We start from the raw sequence: 18,429 nt of genomic DNA, 5'->3' as shown, positions 1-18,429 counted from the left end.
GGCTGCGATATGTAATGCAACACGGCGGTGTCAGGGAGCCGGTCGCATAACCGCCTGGACTTGATGTTACAACCTCATTTCATACCGCATATCACATTATCGACGGTCTTCATATGTCATGTCTGTCAATTCACTTTTCATTGTCAACGTATTTATAAAACATTAATTAAGCCAATAAATATGTAATTTATATCAGTGGCGACGAGGATTAAAGAAAAATCGTCACAAAATGAACAGCGAACAATTTGACAAATTCCTTGCATTGCAAGCTACACAACAACAACAAATCTCGGACATATTACAATTGCTGTTAACGCAACAGCAAAAGGCAGCTGCCGCGACTCCCACACCAACAACGACACACGGCACGGAGTCGCCCAGCTCTTCGAACACGAACGGTAACAGAAACAATGTTTACAACGGCTTTAAGAGCGACAAATTCAACCCGGATGACACCGCAGTTGAAAATTTTATCGACTATTTCGAAACCAAATGCAAACTTTGGGGCGAGGATGCACGTATCATACAGAAGGAACTGCTATTTACCTGCCTCTCACCGGAGACCTTTCACGAAATTAAGGTTGCCCTTACACCGCACTTTGAAAACAGTACATATGCGGATATTCGAAATAAACTGCTCGACCTATTTAGAATTAAACGCACACGATACAGAGCATTAACGGACTTTTGGAACTGCATACGAAAAGACAACGAATCTATGGAACATTACGCTAACAGATTGAAAGAAATAAGTAAAGATTGTGGCTATAGCGATAACTTATTAGAACGACAGTTACGTGACCGATTTGCAACCGGGCTTAACCACGAACAATTACAGATCGACCTGAAACAAAAATGGCCGGATCTACAAGAAATTCAAGATGGTACGACGAAAGAAGTCACCTTCTCTCAGATTTTTAGCGTTGCTCAATCGCGGGAACGAGCAGAAGGCGATACAGACACACACGTCAAAGTCAATAAGATTAAAAGAAACCCCAAATCTTACCAGAACACGTCACCGCGCAAATTACGGACCCATCAATGCTTGAGATGCGGTGAGCCCGAAAGACATCCATTAAACCAGTGTGCTGCCAAAGCACATACATGCAAACAGTGTAACACACCAGGTCACTTTGAGGATTGCTGCATCAAATCAGGCAAAGCATGCTTACCTAATCGGAACTATAAACAAACAACATTTACTAAAGGAAACAAGCTGCACAAACTTAAGCATGACGGGAGCAGCAGCCACTTGTCTCAATCTTCCTACTCAGACGACAGCGGAGATGAAACGGACGTTGTCTGTCAAATAAGCAAAACTAAAAGCAAGGACAGCAAAAAAATTGATGTTTTCATTAACGACATTCCGTGCACGATGGACTGGGACCCCGGTTCACTCTATTCAATTATTAGTACACAATTGTGGGCGCGTATCGGAGCTCCTTCCCTCATGAAGGCTCCCAGCTTGCGCGCATATGGAAATACAAGACTCAAACCAAAGGGTCTAACAAACGTTACCGTACGCATTCAAGACGAGGAAAAACTACTTCCTGTTGTTGTAATGAAGTCAGCTGACCCTATGTTGTTCGGCCTACAGTGGAGCGAAATGTTCCAGATGGATTTCCCAAAGCCAGTCTATTCCATCAAGAAAACTCGACACGAATCCATTACACTAAAACAACTCTTGGACAAGCATACAACTCTCTTCGACGGCAAACTTGGAAAAGTAAAAGATTATCGAGTAAACATACATATCAAGCCCCATGCTCAACCGAAACACATCCCAGCCAGATCAATTAAATTTTCAATGAAGAAAAACATTGAAGTTGAACTAGATCGTTTGGTCGAAGAAGGAATTATAACCAAAGTAGACCCAAATATAACTCCGGTTCAGTGGGCAACGCCGACAGTTAACGTGGTGAAAACCAATGGCCAGATCAGAATCTGTGGTGACTTCCGCAGTACACTTAACCCTGTTCTTATAACACACGCACACCCTGTTCCTTTATTTGACCAACTACGCCAGAGTCTAGCGGATGGTGAGAAATTCTCGAAAATTGACCTAAAAGACGCGTACTTACAATTTGAAATTGAACCTGAATCGAAACAATTCCTGACAATATCGACACACAAAGGATACTACGTCTACAACAGAATGCCGTTTGGCATTTCGACGGCGCCGTCAATATTCCAACATTACCTTGACAAGCTTCTAGAGGGATTGCCAAATGTAGCAGTCTATTTTGATGACATTGCGGTTACAGGGAAAAATGACAAAGACCACCTTGAAACATTACGTACCGTATTCGAAAGACTGGAACAAGCCGGATTGAAAGTCAATTTAAAGAAATGCACCTTTTTACAGCCAGAAGTCGAATATCTTGGACACACAATTGACAAAAATGGAGTACGCCCTACAAAATCAAAGATTGAAGCCATCACCAAAGCCTCCCCGCCAGCTAATGCCAAGGAGCTACGAGCATTCCTTGGGTTGGTCAACTTCTATGAGCGGTTTATACCACACTTGCACAGCGTCTGTGCTGATCTTCACGCACTAACTGGAAACAGGGTGAAATGGCAATGGACCGACAAGGAAGCTGAGGCTTTTGAACGTGCTAAGTTAATGATTGTACATTCTAAACCACTTGTAGCTTTCAATGACAAATGCCCACTTTATCTAGCCTGTGATGCTTCAGAAAAGGGCGTCGGAGCAGTGCTTTTTCACATGAGGAATAATATTGAACAACCAATCGCTTTCGCATCACGAAAACTCCGACCCGCAGAGTCAAAGTATTCTGTCATAGACCGCGAAGCCCTAGCAATATTTTATGGAATTAGAAAATTTGACCAATACCTTCGCGGCACGAAATTTACATTAGTCACGGATCATAAGCCCCTAATACACATTTTGGGATCTCAACGAAACTTACCCAAACTCGCTAACAATCGCCTAGTACGATGGGCTTTAATAATTGGAAGTTACGATTACGACATTAAGTATACAAAAGGTTGTAACAACCTGATCGCAGACTATTTATCAAGAATGCCCAACCCAGAAGAACTGCCATCCAAATCTGAGCTTAAGGTTCACAGAATTGTAGCGCGATTGCAGACTGACAGCATTGGTGATCTTGCACTATCTGAAAGCGTTATACGAGAAGAAACACGCAAAGATATCACGCTGAAACAAGTATATCATCTTATAAAAACTGGTTGGCGTGAGCATCAATACTCAAACGATGTAAAACCATATGCTCGAAAGCGCGGTGAGTTGTCACTAGAAGATAAAATAGTCATGTGGCAGGGCCGTATTATTGTTCCTGATACTCTAAGGAAGGCGACCCTAAAATATCTGCATCGTGGACACCCAGGCATTTCAGCAATGAGAGCACTGGCACGTTTTTACGTTTGGTGGCCAACTATAGAGGAAGATATAGACACGCATGTGAAGGCTTGCCACAAATGCCAAGAGAATAGACCTAATACTTCAGATTTACCAATCTTCTCATGGTCTATGCCAGATCAAGCCTGGGAAAGGATTCACGTTGACTTTGCCGGACCATTCGAGGGCACATATTGGTTAGTTGTATCAGATGCTTTTTCCAAATGGATCGAGATCAAGCCGATGACCAAAATTACGACAACCAAACTCTGTGATGAACTGGATACCATTTTTACTACCTTTGGCCTACCCCAATTTTTAGTGTCTGACAATGGCCCACAATTTATATCTAAGGAATTTCAGGATTACTGCAAAGAAAAAGGAATAAATCATATCAAATCGTCACCTTATCATCCACGGACGAACGGATTGGCCGAAAGGCTTGTGAGGACTTTCAAGACCAGAATGTCATCCAGCACAGGATGCCTCAAAAAACGTTTAGAACATTTCCTTTTCGCTTATCGCATCACACCCCATAGCACCACTGGCAAATCCCCGGGCCAGCTAATGTTTGGAAGACAACTACATTGTGTGCTTGACAATGCCCGACCAAGTGCTAGACGTTCATTACAATACAAACAGATACAAGCAAATGTTAACTCCGACGGCCAGACTCCAAACTATAGACCAGGTGATGCTGTGTATGTGCGAAGCAGGGAGCAGCCGCGGTGGGAGCCTGCCACAGTATCTCGACGCACGCATCGATACTCCTATGTCATTAACACTCCAGTCGGGGTGGAGAGGAGGTATCACGCAGATCATATACGACCCCGTCTGCCTGATCTAGAAGAAAGCCCTGCAGAGCAAACTTCTCAATCATCTATGGTCCCAGTTGCCTCATCGACGCCAGTACTGGGAACCAATAGATCCGCAATGCCTTGCCCAGGGTCAAGAGCTGGAGTGGAACTTGACCCAGAAGTTATTTCAGCTGGCTCACCTCAGAATGAGGCTCCAGAAGTTAGTCCAGCTGGCTCACCTCAGAATGAGGCTAGCGAGGCCACAGCAGCTACACCGATGGCACCGCGTCGAAGCAAGCGTGCCATTAAACCACCTCGTCGGCTAATTGATGAGATGGACATGTAAATCTTTAAAGGCGGACGAATGTTACAACCTCATTTCATACCGCATATCACATTATCGACGGTCTTCATATGTCATGTCTGTCAATTCACTTTTCATTGTCAACGTATTTATAAAACATTAATTAAGCCAATAAATATGTAATTTATATCACTTGACACCTTTCGGCCAAAACTTTTCCTTGGTGAAAACATAATTACTTGGTGAACAATATTAGTGATTATATCTTCTTCTTCTTCTTTCTCCGGCCTTTCGCCAGCCATTTCTGTTCTGGGTCGTCATTGGACCATCATTGAACCATCATCTCAGCCATAAGACGTCTACTGCTGAACATAGGCCTCCCCCTTGGACCTCCATTCGTACCGGTTGGAAGCGACCCGCATCCAGCGTCTTCCGGTGGCCTTAACAAGGTCGTCCTTCCATCTTGTGGGTGGACGTCCTACGCTGCGCTTGCTAGTCCGTGGTCTCCACTCGAGCACTTTTCGACCCCATCGGCCATCTTCTCTGCGCCCAAATGTGGCCTGCCCATTGCCACTTCAGCTTGCTAATCCGGTGGGCTATGTCGGTGACTTTAGTTCGTCTACGGATCTCCTCATTTCTGATTCGATCACGCAGAGAAACTCCGAGCATAGCCCTCTCCATAGCTCGTTGAGCGACTTTGAATTTTGAGATGAGGCCATCATTGAATATTAGTGATTATATATGGACAGTAATTTTCTATCTGTTGCAGGCTCAAAGGTGACGAAGGCTCAACATGACGGTGGAGAAGAGCAAAGGTGCTCAGACCAAGATGATCCCGCCCGCGACGCGGAAGGTCGCCCCCGACGGCGGCTGGGCGTGGATGGTCTGCTTAGGTGTCAGCTTAGTTAATGTAAGTCATTAGTACCTGACATCTTTAAGAGCCAACAGGAGTGGTCATTTCTCCATACAAACGTACTCGACTGTTTCCTCCGTGGATTTTGATGCTAGAGCAATGATTTTTTCAACACAGATTAATAGTGTCGGACCGTTTTTATTTTATATTTTTGTTTTTTAAGGCGCTAGAGCCCTTCAAAAATGGCCAAAATGGCCTCATTGACTATGCCGCAAAGAGAGACGTAGTATTCAAAACTGATATCAATTAGCCAAAAAAGCAAAACGGTCCGACACAGATAATTTCATAATCATTTAGATTTCCAAATTTGGTTACGATTGGTTAAGTTTTGGAGGAGGAAACAGTCGAGTACGAAACCTCGATTTATGAGATTTTTACGCAGGATTTTTCGCCTTGTCCTTATCGCACTAGTTTTAGGAGCCGCTTCCGTTAGCAAGACGGGTATATTTACCTAAAATATTTAAAACTCAGCTCCTGTTTCGTCTTAAGGATATAGAATGTGGCCTGCCCATTGCCACTTCAGCTTGCTAATCCGGTGGGCTATGTCGGTGACTTTAGTTCGTAGGTACTTACGTCTTACGTCTACACTAATCTCTGATTTATAGGTAAAACCAAAAAACTACGTTAATAGCCCATGAAGTCCATGTATTTAATAACACTAACAGTCATGGTATGATGTCTGTAATTTAGCTTCATTGTTTAAAACATAGAATGATAAAGTTCATTCAACCTACACAACCGTTTGTTGTATGAAAAACGATTCTGTATACAGCAGGGCACTTGTTCATAATTATCATTGCTTAATCAGACCTTTTGTGCTCACGTGCTAATTGACACAATTACTTTTAAGTGCATTTAGTACAGTCATTATATCCAAAAAACCGACCCTACCCGTGAATAATTAGTTCTTGGATTTTTTTTTCGTAGGTCCCTCGGGGGGATCACTGGGAGTGTAAATTCAAAAAGTAGGCTTAATCAGGCTCCTGCGTATATTCGAAAAATGGTTTTTTTCCAAAGAAACGGTTTTTCTTCAATAACTCGGCCATTTTTGATTTTACAGTAAAACCGTAAGGACAAAGACTGTAGGAAATTTGATTCTCTACAAGTTAGTCCAGTCATTATATCCAAAAAACCGACCCTTCCCATGAATAATCAGTTCTTGATTTTTTTTTATTACGTCCCTCGGGGGAATCACTGGGAGTGTAAATTCAAAAAGTAGACTGAATCAGGGTCCTGTGTATATTCCAAAAACGGTTTTTCTTCAATAACTCGGCCATTTTTGATTTTACAGTAAAACCGTGAGGACAAAAATTGTTCAGAATTTGATTCTCTACAACTTTGTTTCCCTTCATTTATGCCGTAAAGCGTGGAACATAGGAGATAATGATAATATTTTGAATTTGTCGCGTTTTTCAGGTTTAATTTCTAAAATATCGATTTTGGGGGAAAGAAGGTGGGAACCAAAATTGTTCAGAATTTGATTCTCTACAAGTTTAGTCCTGTTCATTTATGTCGTAAAGTTGAAAATAAACGAGATGTTGAGAATATTTTGAATTTGTCGCTTTTTTCAAATTTTATTTCCAAACTATCGATCCTAGAAGAAAAATTGTAAGGACCAAACTTGTAAAGAATCAAATTTTCTAAAATTTTTGTCCTCACGGTTTTACTGTAAAATCAAAAATGACCGAGTTATTCAAGAAAAACCGTTTTTGGAATATACACAGGACCCTGATTCAGTCTACTTTTTGAATTTACACTCCCAGTGATTCCCCCGAGGGACCTACGAAAAAAAAACCAAGAACTGATTATTCACGGGAAGGGTCGGTTTTTTGGATATAATGACTGGACTAACTTGTAGAGAATCAAATTTCCTACAGTTTTTGTCCTTACGGTTTTACTGTAAAATCAAAAATGGCCGAGTTATTGAAGAAAAACCGTTTTTTTGGAAAAAAAAACCATTTTTTGAATATACGCAGGAGCCTGATTAAGCCTACTTTTTGAATTTACACTCCCAGTGACCCCCCCGAGGGACCTACGAAAAAAAAATCCAAGAACTAATTATTCACGGGTCAAAATCTATAATGACTGTACTAATTGCGTTCGCGACATTCTTTATACTTATCTTTGAATTGATCTAAAGGAGTCTAGTTTCCGTTGAATCGGGAGAAATTTAAAACGCTTTCAGTTATGTTGACGAGTGATAATCATTCCCTGTTTGTTTATCCACATGCCGTGGTATTATATATCAAACAACACGATATTATTGTGAAATATTACACGAAAAATGGTATTAAATAAATGATGAATCATCAACATGCACTTGTCGTCAAGAATTAGGTACTTTTTCAGAAATCGGATTCGAGCCTTCACAAAATGATACCCCAGTGCCGTTGGTATTCGTATCAATGAGTAAATTGGTGCCATCATTCGTATAACATTTTTTATCTAACGCGTCATCATTAAAGTGATCAATATCAATAGATAGGTAACATTTACAGTTAGTAATAAGATAGTAAAGATGTTTATACTATACTTAGATATAAGTAGTTGGGTAGTGCCAAAATTATCAATGACGGTATTATGCTTTTATGCAGTGGGCTACGTGCAAAAGCGCGTGACTGCGTAAATGAGGTTATCTTGAATATTATTGATCCTTGGATACTTCGGCACTAAGCATTATTACCTTATTTACTACCATAATCTTAATAGGTTTATTGTGATAATGTTTGTTATACGAGGGTTGCACTGAAAATGTCGGGAATAGAGAATACTGTCGCATCTAGACAGTCAATCTTTATTTTAATGCATACTTAATCTCAAACTGACCACGCATATAAATTTTCTTTTGAAAGTAATCATTCTGTAATGCACACGGCTCATAATCCCAAAGTCCTTTTTGTATGGCGATTTTGGAGCCTTAGTGGTTTTGTATGAAATTCGTGGAGTAGCCAACGGAATTGAAGTTTTTTTTACATATATATATATATATAATATTTTTTTACTGTTGTCATATGAATATTTAGGAATGTCGAAATCTGCCGATATGCAACTTTTTTGGCAGTCTTTTTAATTAACAGCACAAATGCGATTTTAATTTTTGACGTCGCTTTGGAATGACATGCTTCTTTAAGATCATCTATGGGATAAAATGAAAGTGACTTTCATATTTAATTTTAACCGCAAACGAGCGTACGATGAACTCTAGTTCATAAAAAAATAACAGAAGCCCATTGTAACTTTTATTTGTTCGCTGAGGGCATATTGAAAACCGTTTAAAAATTTGATCGGAAAAATCACTTTGCCAAAAATTCAAATAATGTTCGACATACAATTTTCAAATTGCCAGTAATTCTTAAATACAAATGACAACCAAATGAAATATACCTTAAAAGTTTTATAAAGAGTTACATTTTTATAAATTATATGCCTCTTTCTATTATGTTATTTCTAAGTGTCCCATTCCCGAATATTTCAGTGCGACCCTCGTAATACCTACTTACATAATTCAATCTAACCAATCCAAAAAAATAATTGCTTAAACTTTAATGGTTTTTAAACTTTACATGTTTTATATTTATGGTATTGTTTGTGCCCGTTAAAGATCAATGAAATAATAACGTGCCCTAATTTGTATTTATTGACAAAAACTTTAAGGTCAATATTATCATATCACATCGCCAAAAAGAGGTCAAGAATAAGCAGTAGGTAGCAAAATTTTTGTTACCCATTAAGTCAATATACAGGGCGTCCCACGGCTAAGCCACATGGAGGGAAAGTACCTTGAATATTGTAGATGGAACATTTTACTAAAATAACTGCAAGAAGACATTATATTAATAAAATAAAACAATTTAAGCTGCATAACCTTTTCATAACCTTTTTTTAAGCTATATGTATATTGTTCATGCAACAAGATATCTTTGCGATATATCTATTTGTGCATGATTTTTGAATTGGGCACATTTCATGTTCCAGTTTTCAACGCGTTCACTGGAGCCGTCATTCGGTCTCCTGTTCAAAGATCTGCTTGACGAGCTAGGCGTCCGGACGACGGGCGCTTCCGTGATCGCCAGCACGCTCGACTCTGTCGTCAACTTCTCCGGGTTCTTCGTGGGGCCTGTCATAAAGACCTTCTCCTACAGAAAAGTCTGCATTGTCGGCTCGACAATATGCGCCCTGGGTCTATTGTTCACCGCCCCGGCGAACAGCATGGCCCATATCTTAGCCACGTACAGCATTCTAGGGGGTAAGTTAAATCACATTGGCCGCACGTGCAGTTGACGATTGCTCTTATCGGCATGTTTATGATAACCTGTAATTAACGATCAGCTTTTGTTCCTAAAGCCGATATTTGAGAGCCAAGTAAACTCAACATAACGGTCGTTCGCAAACTTAATGGACTGTGTTTTCTAGGAGATTTAGTTTCACTTTGCTTTCACCATACCTAAGTGTTTATTGTCTGCCGCGATTTGCCTTTTACCGTAAACCGTTATCGCATTTACATTTGACATTACATACTTTCTTGGATAAAATCAAATCCATAACACTCAAAAAACTATTTTATTTTACGTATTATGACATAATCACTTTAAAAATATCAAATGTAGTATAATCTTTAGATATATTAGACTAATGTTTAAAAAAAACTTAATGAAAATAAACTCATTTATTGTAAAATAAGTGTTATAAAATGAATACAAAACTAAAATTAACTACAACTAAAAACTAAAGCTAAAAATTAAAAATACCTATCAAAATTTTGCGCCCTTGTTAAGGTGCCCATCACGCAGGCAGCGTTCCCGCGCTGGATTGCTATGGAGAATCTTTGCGCGAGAAACTTAATTATTTTATATTAGCTCGTAATGAGGATAAATCTTAGACAATTTATTATACATCTATAGTTTTTTTTAATTCAAATACGTAAAACTATAAGAATAGTTCATTAATTTTATGATTCACACGTACTTCTAAGCGTTAAATGATTTAATGCCTTGTTATAAAACAATTTTATGAATCGTTAAAACGAGCCTGGTTATGGCTCTCGTTTTGCGTCACCTCCAAATGTTTATTTGTTTTATTGCTTAGTATGCACAGTAACGTTTACAAAAACGTATTGTCAAATATAACTGGCGTAGTTTATCTTATATTTCTAGATCTAAGTCTAGTTTGTAAGATTTTCATTTAAGTATATTTTCGATTACTTTGAATGTAACTTTGGTAGGAAGAGCGGGATCTCCTGCCACAAGTATAATTTTACTTGGAGCTTTCAACCATAATTTGTTGTAAGTTCACAATATTGTAACCAATATCCGCTTTTTCGTTTTAATTTCTGTTCATCGTATTTGGAGAACATCCAACTGCTGACAGAAAAACTGAAAGGCGTATTCATTACAGTATCAATAAAATATTTTTTTGGCTGTTATGTACCTGCCTGTTATCAATATATTGACTGTGTCCGTAAAAGAAGCTCATTGTGTCTTACCATGGAAATTTTATCAACCTACACATATACTGAGACTCTAAATATAGGAGATGTTAACCACACATTTAAAATTCTGTAGTCTTGGTTTTTTCAACAATTTACACACCAAATACTTAGTAGGTACAATAGGTACATATACATATTATACGTTGCGTTTATATAACGGTTAAACTATGTATGAAGTGTCAGCTGACCCTGTAGTCCTCGTTTAATTAAAATAATCGCTGCTAATAAACACGTACGTTTTGTGCTAATTACTTATATTGGTGCCTACGTACACATTTCGTTTTCATCCAGTTTGTTTACAATATCTACAGTAGTGTGCCTTATAAGAGCGTTTTATTTATATCAGAGTAAATTGAGTTCAATCATTTCTAAAAATAAGTTATAGACAGTCATGGTTTGCTGTCGTGGGCGGCACTATCACCTGAGCCTTGAGTAAGAAAACAAACCAATTAGTCAGTCAAAAATCAACAACAAAGTCAGTAGTACACCCTCCGAGGAATATCGTTCTTCTTATAGAAAAGTTTCATATTTTCTGGATGAGATGGATTTAGATGTTAAACTTCGATTAAAATTAATGGGCCGGATACTAAATTGAAATAACTGTACAGAATTGTTTTGAATTGAGTTTTGCACGTTTATAAGAATTTGTGCTAGGTAGTAAATAAGTCGGCTTTTAATGATATTTTTATTACTTCCAATATTATTTAAGCAAAATTAAGAGTTAATTTTTAAATGATAAATAATTTAGAAGAATAAAAATAAAAGTTCTATTGTGATCGATCGAAAGTTACAGCTTCCCTTGATTTTCATTTTCTCCTTGTCTGTTATCATAGTGCATACCTACAGCTATATTATGTGTAAACTGTAAAGTTTACACATTCTTTCTTTAATCTTTAAAGTTTTTAGTAGGTAGGTCAGGCCAGTAATGCGAATTTGCACTAGAAACAGCATATGACACCATAAAACAAAATCCTGTCATCCATATATCAAATAACTGTTTTATGAATTCCAGGATTCGGCGTAGGGCTTGCGTCATCGTCGTCCTTCGTGTCCCTGAATCACTATTTCACCAAGAAGCGAGGCCAGGCCGTCGGCCTCTCCATGGCCGGCACCGGCTTCGGCCTCATGGTGATGCCGCAACTAGTCAAGATACTGCTGGAGGAGTACGGGTTCCGGTGGACGGTGGTGATCCTCGGCGGCCTCGCCTTCCACGCCGTGTTGGGCTCCTGCCTTCTGCAGCCCGTCAAGCGGCATCTCAAGGAGGAGCCGGTTGACTGCGAAATGCAGACTGTTAAGGTTGGTTACATATTACAATACAATACAATACAAATACCCTTCATTGCACACCTTATTACAGAAAACAATACAAATAATACAGGAAGAAGAGGTTAAACAACAGGCGGTCTTATCGCTAAAAAACGAACTCTTCCAGACAACCTTTAGGTACTATAGCCTTTAGCCTTTAGGTATATTACTTATGTACCGTCAAGTGTAAAAATATGGGTGTAGACAACTTACTCAAAGATATGTCTCATGGTACTTAATTCGCTGTCATAAGAGCCATGGGACATCTTTTGAGTATGATTTGTGCAACCATATTTTTACACAAGACTGTACAATTCGTTGTAAAACCTACATTATAAATAACTGCTTTATAGACCGGTTATTGACCTAGATTGATAAGTTATTTTAATATTATGCACATAATACATATGTATACTATTATCCCAAAGAGATGGGTTGAGATGCGACTAAACAGGAAAAATAAACTATCCATGCCTCATCTTGTATACCTCTGTACATAATGTTTAGATTTTAGTAGGTAGTAGTAGTAGTAGCGAAACTATTTATTGTACAAAAATCAGAACAAAACAGGAAAAATAACATTCGTACTTATTACAAAGGCGAACTCGTCCCTTTAAGGGATCTCTTCCAGCACAGAATAAATAATAGTACCAGGTACAGAAGACTCACTCTCGAACAAAACGCGTCTGTTACGACCAGCACAGATATGGCCGCTAGGTGGCGACAGCGCCACGCGCGGCTAATGGCAAACCCCAAAATTGGGGTCGAACGTATGTACTTTTAGCTATCTGTAGCAAAGCGCGGAGTGAGCCACGCCTGCTTCCAGTTAACTTTTGAGCAATTAAGGGAGAGTCCGACCGATGTTTTTAACCGATGCGCTTTCCGTTTCAGGAGATGGAGTGTATACTGGAGAGCGACGAGGAGGAGGTGGACAAGTTCGAGATCAACCCGCTGGTGGCGCACCCGATGCCGAAGCTGACGGCGCAGCGCTCGCACGCCAACATGAACGCCAACCACCCCTCCGTGCGCACCGTCGGCATGCCGCGCGCCGCCACCGCCGACAAGCCGCTGCAGGACTTCGACAAGAAGGACAAACTAGGTTTAAGGTACACAACGCCATAAGCACAGAATAAATAATAGGTACTAGGTATATAAGGACATACCCGGGGGTATGTCCTTAAACTACGTCCAGGACCCGGGTAAATCCTTAAACCACGTCCAAGACCACCAGTGGAGGGGCAGCAGCGTCCCTCAAATTCGGTGTACTCGACTGCGATCGCCAACCCGCCTGCCAAGCGTGGCGATTATGGCATTCACCCCTCAAAAAAGGGGGATGCCTATGTTCAGCAGTGGACGTCTTATGGCTGAGATGATGATGACATAAGACTCACTCTCTAACAAAACGCGTCTGTTACGATTAGCACATATATGGCCGCTAGGTGGCGACAGCGCCACGCGCGGCTTATGGCGATCCACCAAAATTGGTGTGGAACGGATGTACTTTTAGCTACATGTAGCAAAGCGACGAAATCGCGGAGTGAGCCACGCGTGCCATAAGGCTGATTTAGATGGTACGCGAACTCGCATGCGATTTTAGTTACATTGCGGACTGTTACGTCCAACTCAACCGACCGATCAAAACCTGAAATGTAATGAAACTCGCATGCGAGTTCTCGCATCGTCTAAATGAGCCCATACGGACTGTGCGCGGTCGAGAGTTGGTCATCACGTGGCCTTAAGCAAGTGCCGTTCTCATACGTTTTCTTGTGTATAGTAGGTTCTGCCGTATTGTGGGCTACATCGGAAGAATAAACTTCACATTTACGCCTTGCGCCCAAAAAGTGAAATGTTTGGCACAAACTTATTAATTTAAATAAACATGAGATGATCGTACACAAATCGACTTAGTCCCACAGTAAGCTCAATAAGGCTCTTGTTGTGGGTGCCAAACGATTTTATAAATTGTTTGTTTCTCACGTTTGTTCTGTTTGTTCTTTCTAGACTGTATCATGTACCTTGCTTATATAAGTACTATCTGTTATTCGCACTGCTTTGGTCCGCTGTAATGCTGTGTAAATTTATGAATCAATAGAATAAAAGCATAAAAAATAAATTAAATAAATTCTTGAATATATAGAAAATATCAATAACTCAGCTCTCAGGAACCATTATATACGTTTATAATAAACCCTTTATAAACGTTTATAATACCACCTATAATGAACCCTTGACTCCCCGCTTCATAGGCAGGTCACCACTGACTAGGCTAGGAGGCCGTGAAACATAGGCAGGTCACCACTGACTAGGCTAGGAGGCCGTGAAACTAGCTACTATATTTACAATACAATTTTTTGCACACTTTACATACACGTACAACGTAATGACGTACGATTTAATTGAAGGGGTGTTTACAAAAACAACATAACCGACTACACTGGTTGACACCTGAAACGATTAACAATGTTCTTAAAAAAGTGTCAACCGCTCTAAGCAGTTATGTTGTTTTTGTAAACATCCCTTCAATTAAAATCAATAATTTTTTGTTGTGTATAGCTTGAACACATCGCTGTCGGTGGCGGCGATGCCGCGCGTGACGTCAGCGGCCAACATGAGCGAGGTGCGCCGGCGCAAGGTGTCCGTCATCTCCAACATCTCCAACATGGACTTCACCGGCAGCTACCTGCAGCTCTATCTCGATGTAGGTCATGATCTTTTCTCACTATCATACAATACAACACTCTTTATTGCAAACCTCACATAGGGACTGTTCATAAATTACGTCATCTATTTTTGACGATTTTACCCCACTCCCCTGATATCATCCAAAAATCATGCTTCGAATGACCCCGTTTTTCTACGCCATGCTACCATCATCCGATGTCAAAAGTTCTATCACGATTGGCTGGCTAAATTGTAATCCGTATTAACCCAAGTATGCTGAACATTATACTATTATACTGTGTCACGCACTAGCTTGTAACGTTTTTCATTTCATTTCATTTATTGTAATTGTATTTCTTTTTTCATTTCAGACAGCTGACGAAGATGCCATACAAATGAAAACTTTTAAAAAATCAGAGCCAGAAGAGGAGAAAAAGAAAGGATTCTTAAGAAAGTTCATAGACTTAATGGACTTAGATTTACTGAAAGACTGGTCGTTTTTGAACCTTTTACTGGGGCTCTCTCTGTTTTGGAGCGGGGAGCTGCAGTTTAGAATGTTGACGCCCTTCTTTATCCGAGACTTGGGCTACAACATGGAGGATACTGCGTTTTGCCTGTCTATGACCGCCATCACTGATATTTTGGTGCGATTAATATTGCCCCCCATTTTTGACAGGACAACTATATCCAAGAAAATGATATTTTTCGTATCAGCTTTCTTTTTGGCGGCTACGAGATCAGGTTAGTAATATGCATATTGATATAATAATTTATGCCCAAACTCGGTAAATTCAATGACTTTAGGTATGGCTTCGGGTAATGGTTGGCACATCTATGTTTCTTTGTTTTGTTCGAATTGGTGAGAGCACTGCCTTGTCCCCAGATTAATGAATACTACCAGTCAAAACAAAAGCGAACAGAACTTTCTTCCTTAATTTATACTTAAATTAATCCTTAGCGCTTCGCTTTTCACTGATTTAATATTGCGGCAACAAGGATATAAAAAATATTATCTAAATAAAAATCTCCGCCAAAGATCCCCATGAGATTTGAAGTAATAATAAAAATTTAAAAAAACATTGGCCAAGTCTTAAACCCTCGAGTTGTCGAGGTTTTTACGAGTATACAATATCAGAAATCTCCCGAGTCCCCAGTGTATAAAATTCCGATGTCACATCTAAAAGGTAATTTTTCGCGGAACTCGACGGATTTAAAGAGAAAATTCTTAGGGGATATTTTTCACAAGTACGTTTTTTATATGCAGTGCTCGCGGAGCAGCGGGAATGGGTGCCGCTGATGATCTGGCTGTCCATCTGCGGGTTCTTCCGAGGCATGTGCCTGAGCAACTTCACGCTGACCATCTCCGAGTATTGCCCGCTCGAGAAGCTGCCGGCAGCCTTCGGGTTGCACATGGTCGGCAAGGGAGTCTTCGTCGTCATCATTGGACCTATTATTGGTGAGTCCTTGTTGGAAATTATTGCCGTCATTACTCTAAAATATTAAAAATATATATTATTAACTGTAAAAGTGGCGCTTAGGGCTGATTTAAACGGCGCGCGCCCTCGCATGCGATTTTAGTTACATTGCAGAATGTTGGTTACGTCCAATTCAACTCACCGATCAAAAACCGCAATGTAATGAAACTCGCATGCGAGGTCGCACGCCGTCTAAATCAGCCCTTATTGATTGTAAAGTAAGGACGCTGAGCACGAAGAATTACGTACATTGACCCGCAACTAGCGTCCGTATTTTAATAGAGAGTTAAAGTCTAATGGAGTTATCTATTAATCGAAAGATTATTTTTTTACGTAACGAAAAATATACATTTTTATGGATAACTTTCGTTATAGCTATGAAACCATTTAAATTGAGGACGAATCAAAGTTCTTACTCAATGGCATTTTGTCTCTGTGACTGAATCGATAAAAAGTTTGGACCGTGGTTATTAGATTGTTTGCGAAAAGAGAAGAATTGTAGAATGTAAGGGACCTCATACATTCTACGACTAAATTGTTTTATTTCGTCATCTTATAGTTTTGATGTAGTCATTGTTTAGTCATATAATACGGTGTTACACAGTAAAACAAACATTTTCCTTTACCTATATTGTATTGTTTAGTTCTCGGTTTGCCACAATCTCAAATAAATTGACCAATTATCAATTAAAGCAGCACTTAGGCCATTTAAAAGAATTGCATATTGTCCTGGCTTGTGGTACAAAGTCATTTTCCTTTTCTTAACCCAGCTGAGTGATGAAGACATAATTGTATATTTTTTTATAACACGGTTTTCCTTTTTCTAAGACGCGCTGCCATTATTTATGGCTAGCGTGACTAATAGTCTCGTAACCGAGACTCACAATTATCGATTAGCAAAGTGGACACTGGACAGAAAAGGGCAATAAGTCATAATAAGCGGAAAGGGCTCGGAAAATTCTACCCAATTACAAGAAATCTTCAAAGAAGTTTATCGTTTTACAGATTTCTTATGATATGAATCGTTTATGAATTATTTTAGCACAGATGTAGTGTATAAACCTTTCCTATCGATTTTTTGCGGAAACGTACGAAAGTGTCATGCTATTTCAGTCAGTCTCAGTACTAAAGTGCCCTTAAACCCGCCCCGCCCCGGCTACGCAGGGGTTACCAAAATCTTAACAAATTATACACCTAAACCTTCCTCAAGAATCACTCTATTGATAGGTGAAAACCGCATGAAAATCCGTTCAGGTGTTTTTGAGTTTAACGCGAACATACATATACACAGACAGACGCGTCCGGGGATTTTGTTTTATAAGGTGTAGTGAAGTACTGAGGTTGACTGAAGTAGCATGGACAAATGTGAACGATACCGAGAAAATACGATGTAAGGAATATTCATTACCTCTGTAAGTACCTATAGATTACTATAGGTACTTATAGATTACTATAGGTACTTATAGATTACTATAGGTACTTACAGAGGTAATGAATATTCCTTACATCGTATTTTCGTCGGTTAACCAACCAAATACCAGGATCAGTTACTGGACGACCTGCTTTTAATCTACATTATTTGATCACGTAATGATTTCATCTACCCTCAATTGGCTTATGGAGCCATTTGAGGGTAGATTTTGTTTACTTTTATTTAAATACCTAAATATACAGAGTATAATGGGGTCGTTTCGTTTGTTGTGCAGGTTTCGTCCGCGACTACTCGGGCAGCTTCGCTCTGTGCATCCACGTGCAGAACGCGCTGATCATGTCGTGCGTGGTGGTGTGGGGTGTGGAGTACGCGCTGGCCTTCACGCGTCGCCGCAAGGTCGTGCAGATCTAGTGTGTCCCGTGTGTCTCTCGTCTGTCGTCGCCTGCACTCTCCGTACGGGTCGGCCATGACATCGAGCGACTTGCGACGGCGGGAGCGATATCCATTGAGCGTGACACAGCGATTGGACCTTTCGCTCCAACCTATGGTTATCGCTCCCGCCGTCGCAAGTCGCTTGATGTCGTGGGGGAGGCGTAAGGGCTGATGCGAGTTCTCGCACCGTCTAAATGAGTGTCATGTGTCATGCTCGCGCGCAGTGTCTGTCGTCGCCTG

At 40.0% G+C, this 18,429-nt stretch overlaps 1 protein-coding gene across 1 annotated transcript in view; it reads left to right on the top strand.

Annotated features, from left to right (window-relative positions):
- Window positions 1-18,202, top strand: part of LOC134666544 (uncharacterized) — a 29,915-nt gene extending 11,713 nt beyond the window's left edge. Inside the window, exons 2-9 of the mRNA XM_063523738.1 lie at window positions 5,253-5,393; window positions 9,372-9,642; window positions 11,897-12,180; window positions 13,081-13,295; window positions 14,743-14,887; window positions 15,222-15,591; window positions 16,115-16,306; window positions 18,032-18,202. Of these exons, the coding sequence (XP_063379808.1) occupies window positions 5,277-5,393; window positions 9,372-9,642; window positions 11,897-12,180; window positions 13,081-13,295; window positions 14,743-14,887; window positions 15,222-15,591; window positions 16,115-16,306; window positions 18,032-18,168 (1,731 nt within the window). The 5' untranslated portion in view covers window positions 5,253-5,276 and the 3' untranslated portion in view covers window positions 18,169-18,202. The remainder of the gene's footprint in view (window positions 1-5,252; window positions 5,394-9,371; window positions 9,643-11,896; window positions 12,181-13,080; window positions 13,296-14,742; window positions 14,888-15,221; window positions 15,592-16,114; window positions 16,307-18,031) is intronic.
- Window positions 18,203-18,429: the final 227 nt, after the last annotated feature.

The sequence above is a fragment of the Cydia fagiglandana genome, chromosome 8 (genome assembly GCF_963556715.1).
Source record: "Cydia fagiglandana chromosome 8, ilCydFagi1.1, whole genome shotgun sequence".
Taxonomy (NCBI): domain Eukaryota; kingdom Metazoa; phylum Arthropoda; class Insecta; order Lepidoptera; family Tortricidae; genus Cydia; species Cydia fagiglandana.
The sequence above is the reverse complement of the archived record's forward strand: the minus strand, read 5'-3'. Positions and strand labels throughout refer to the sequence as shown.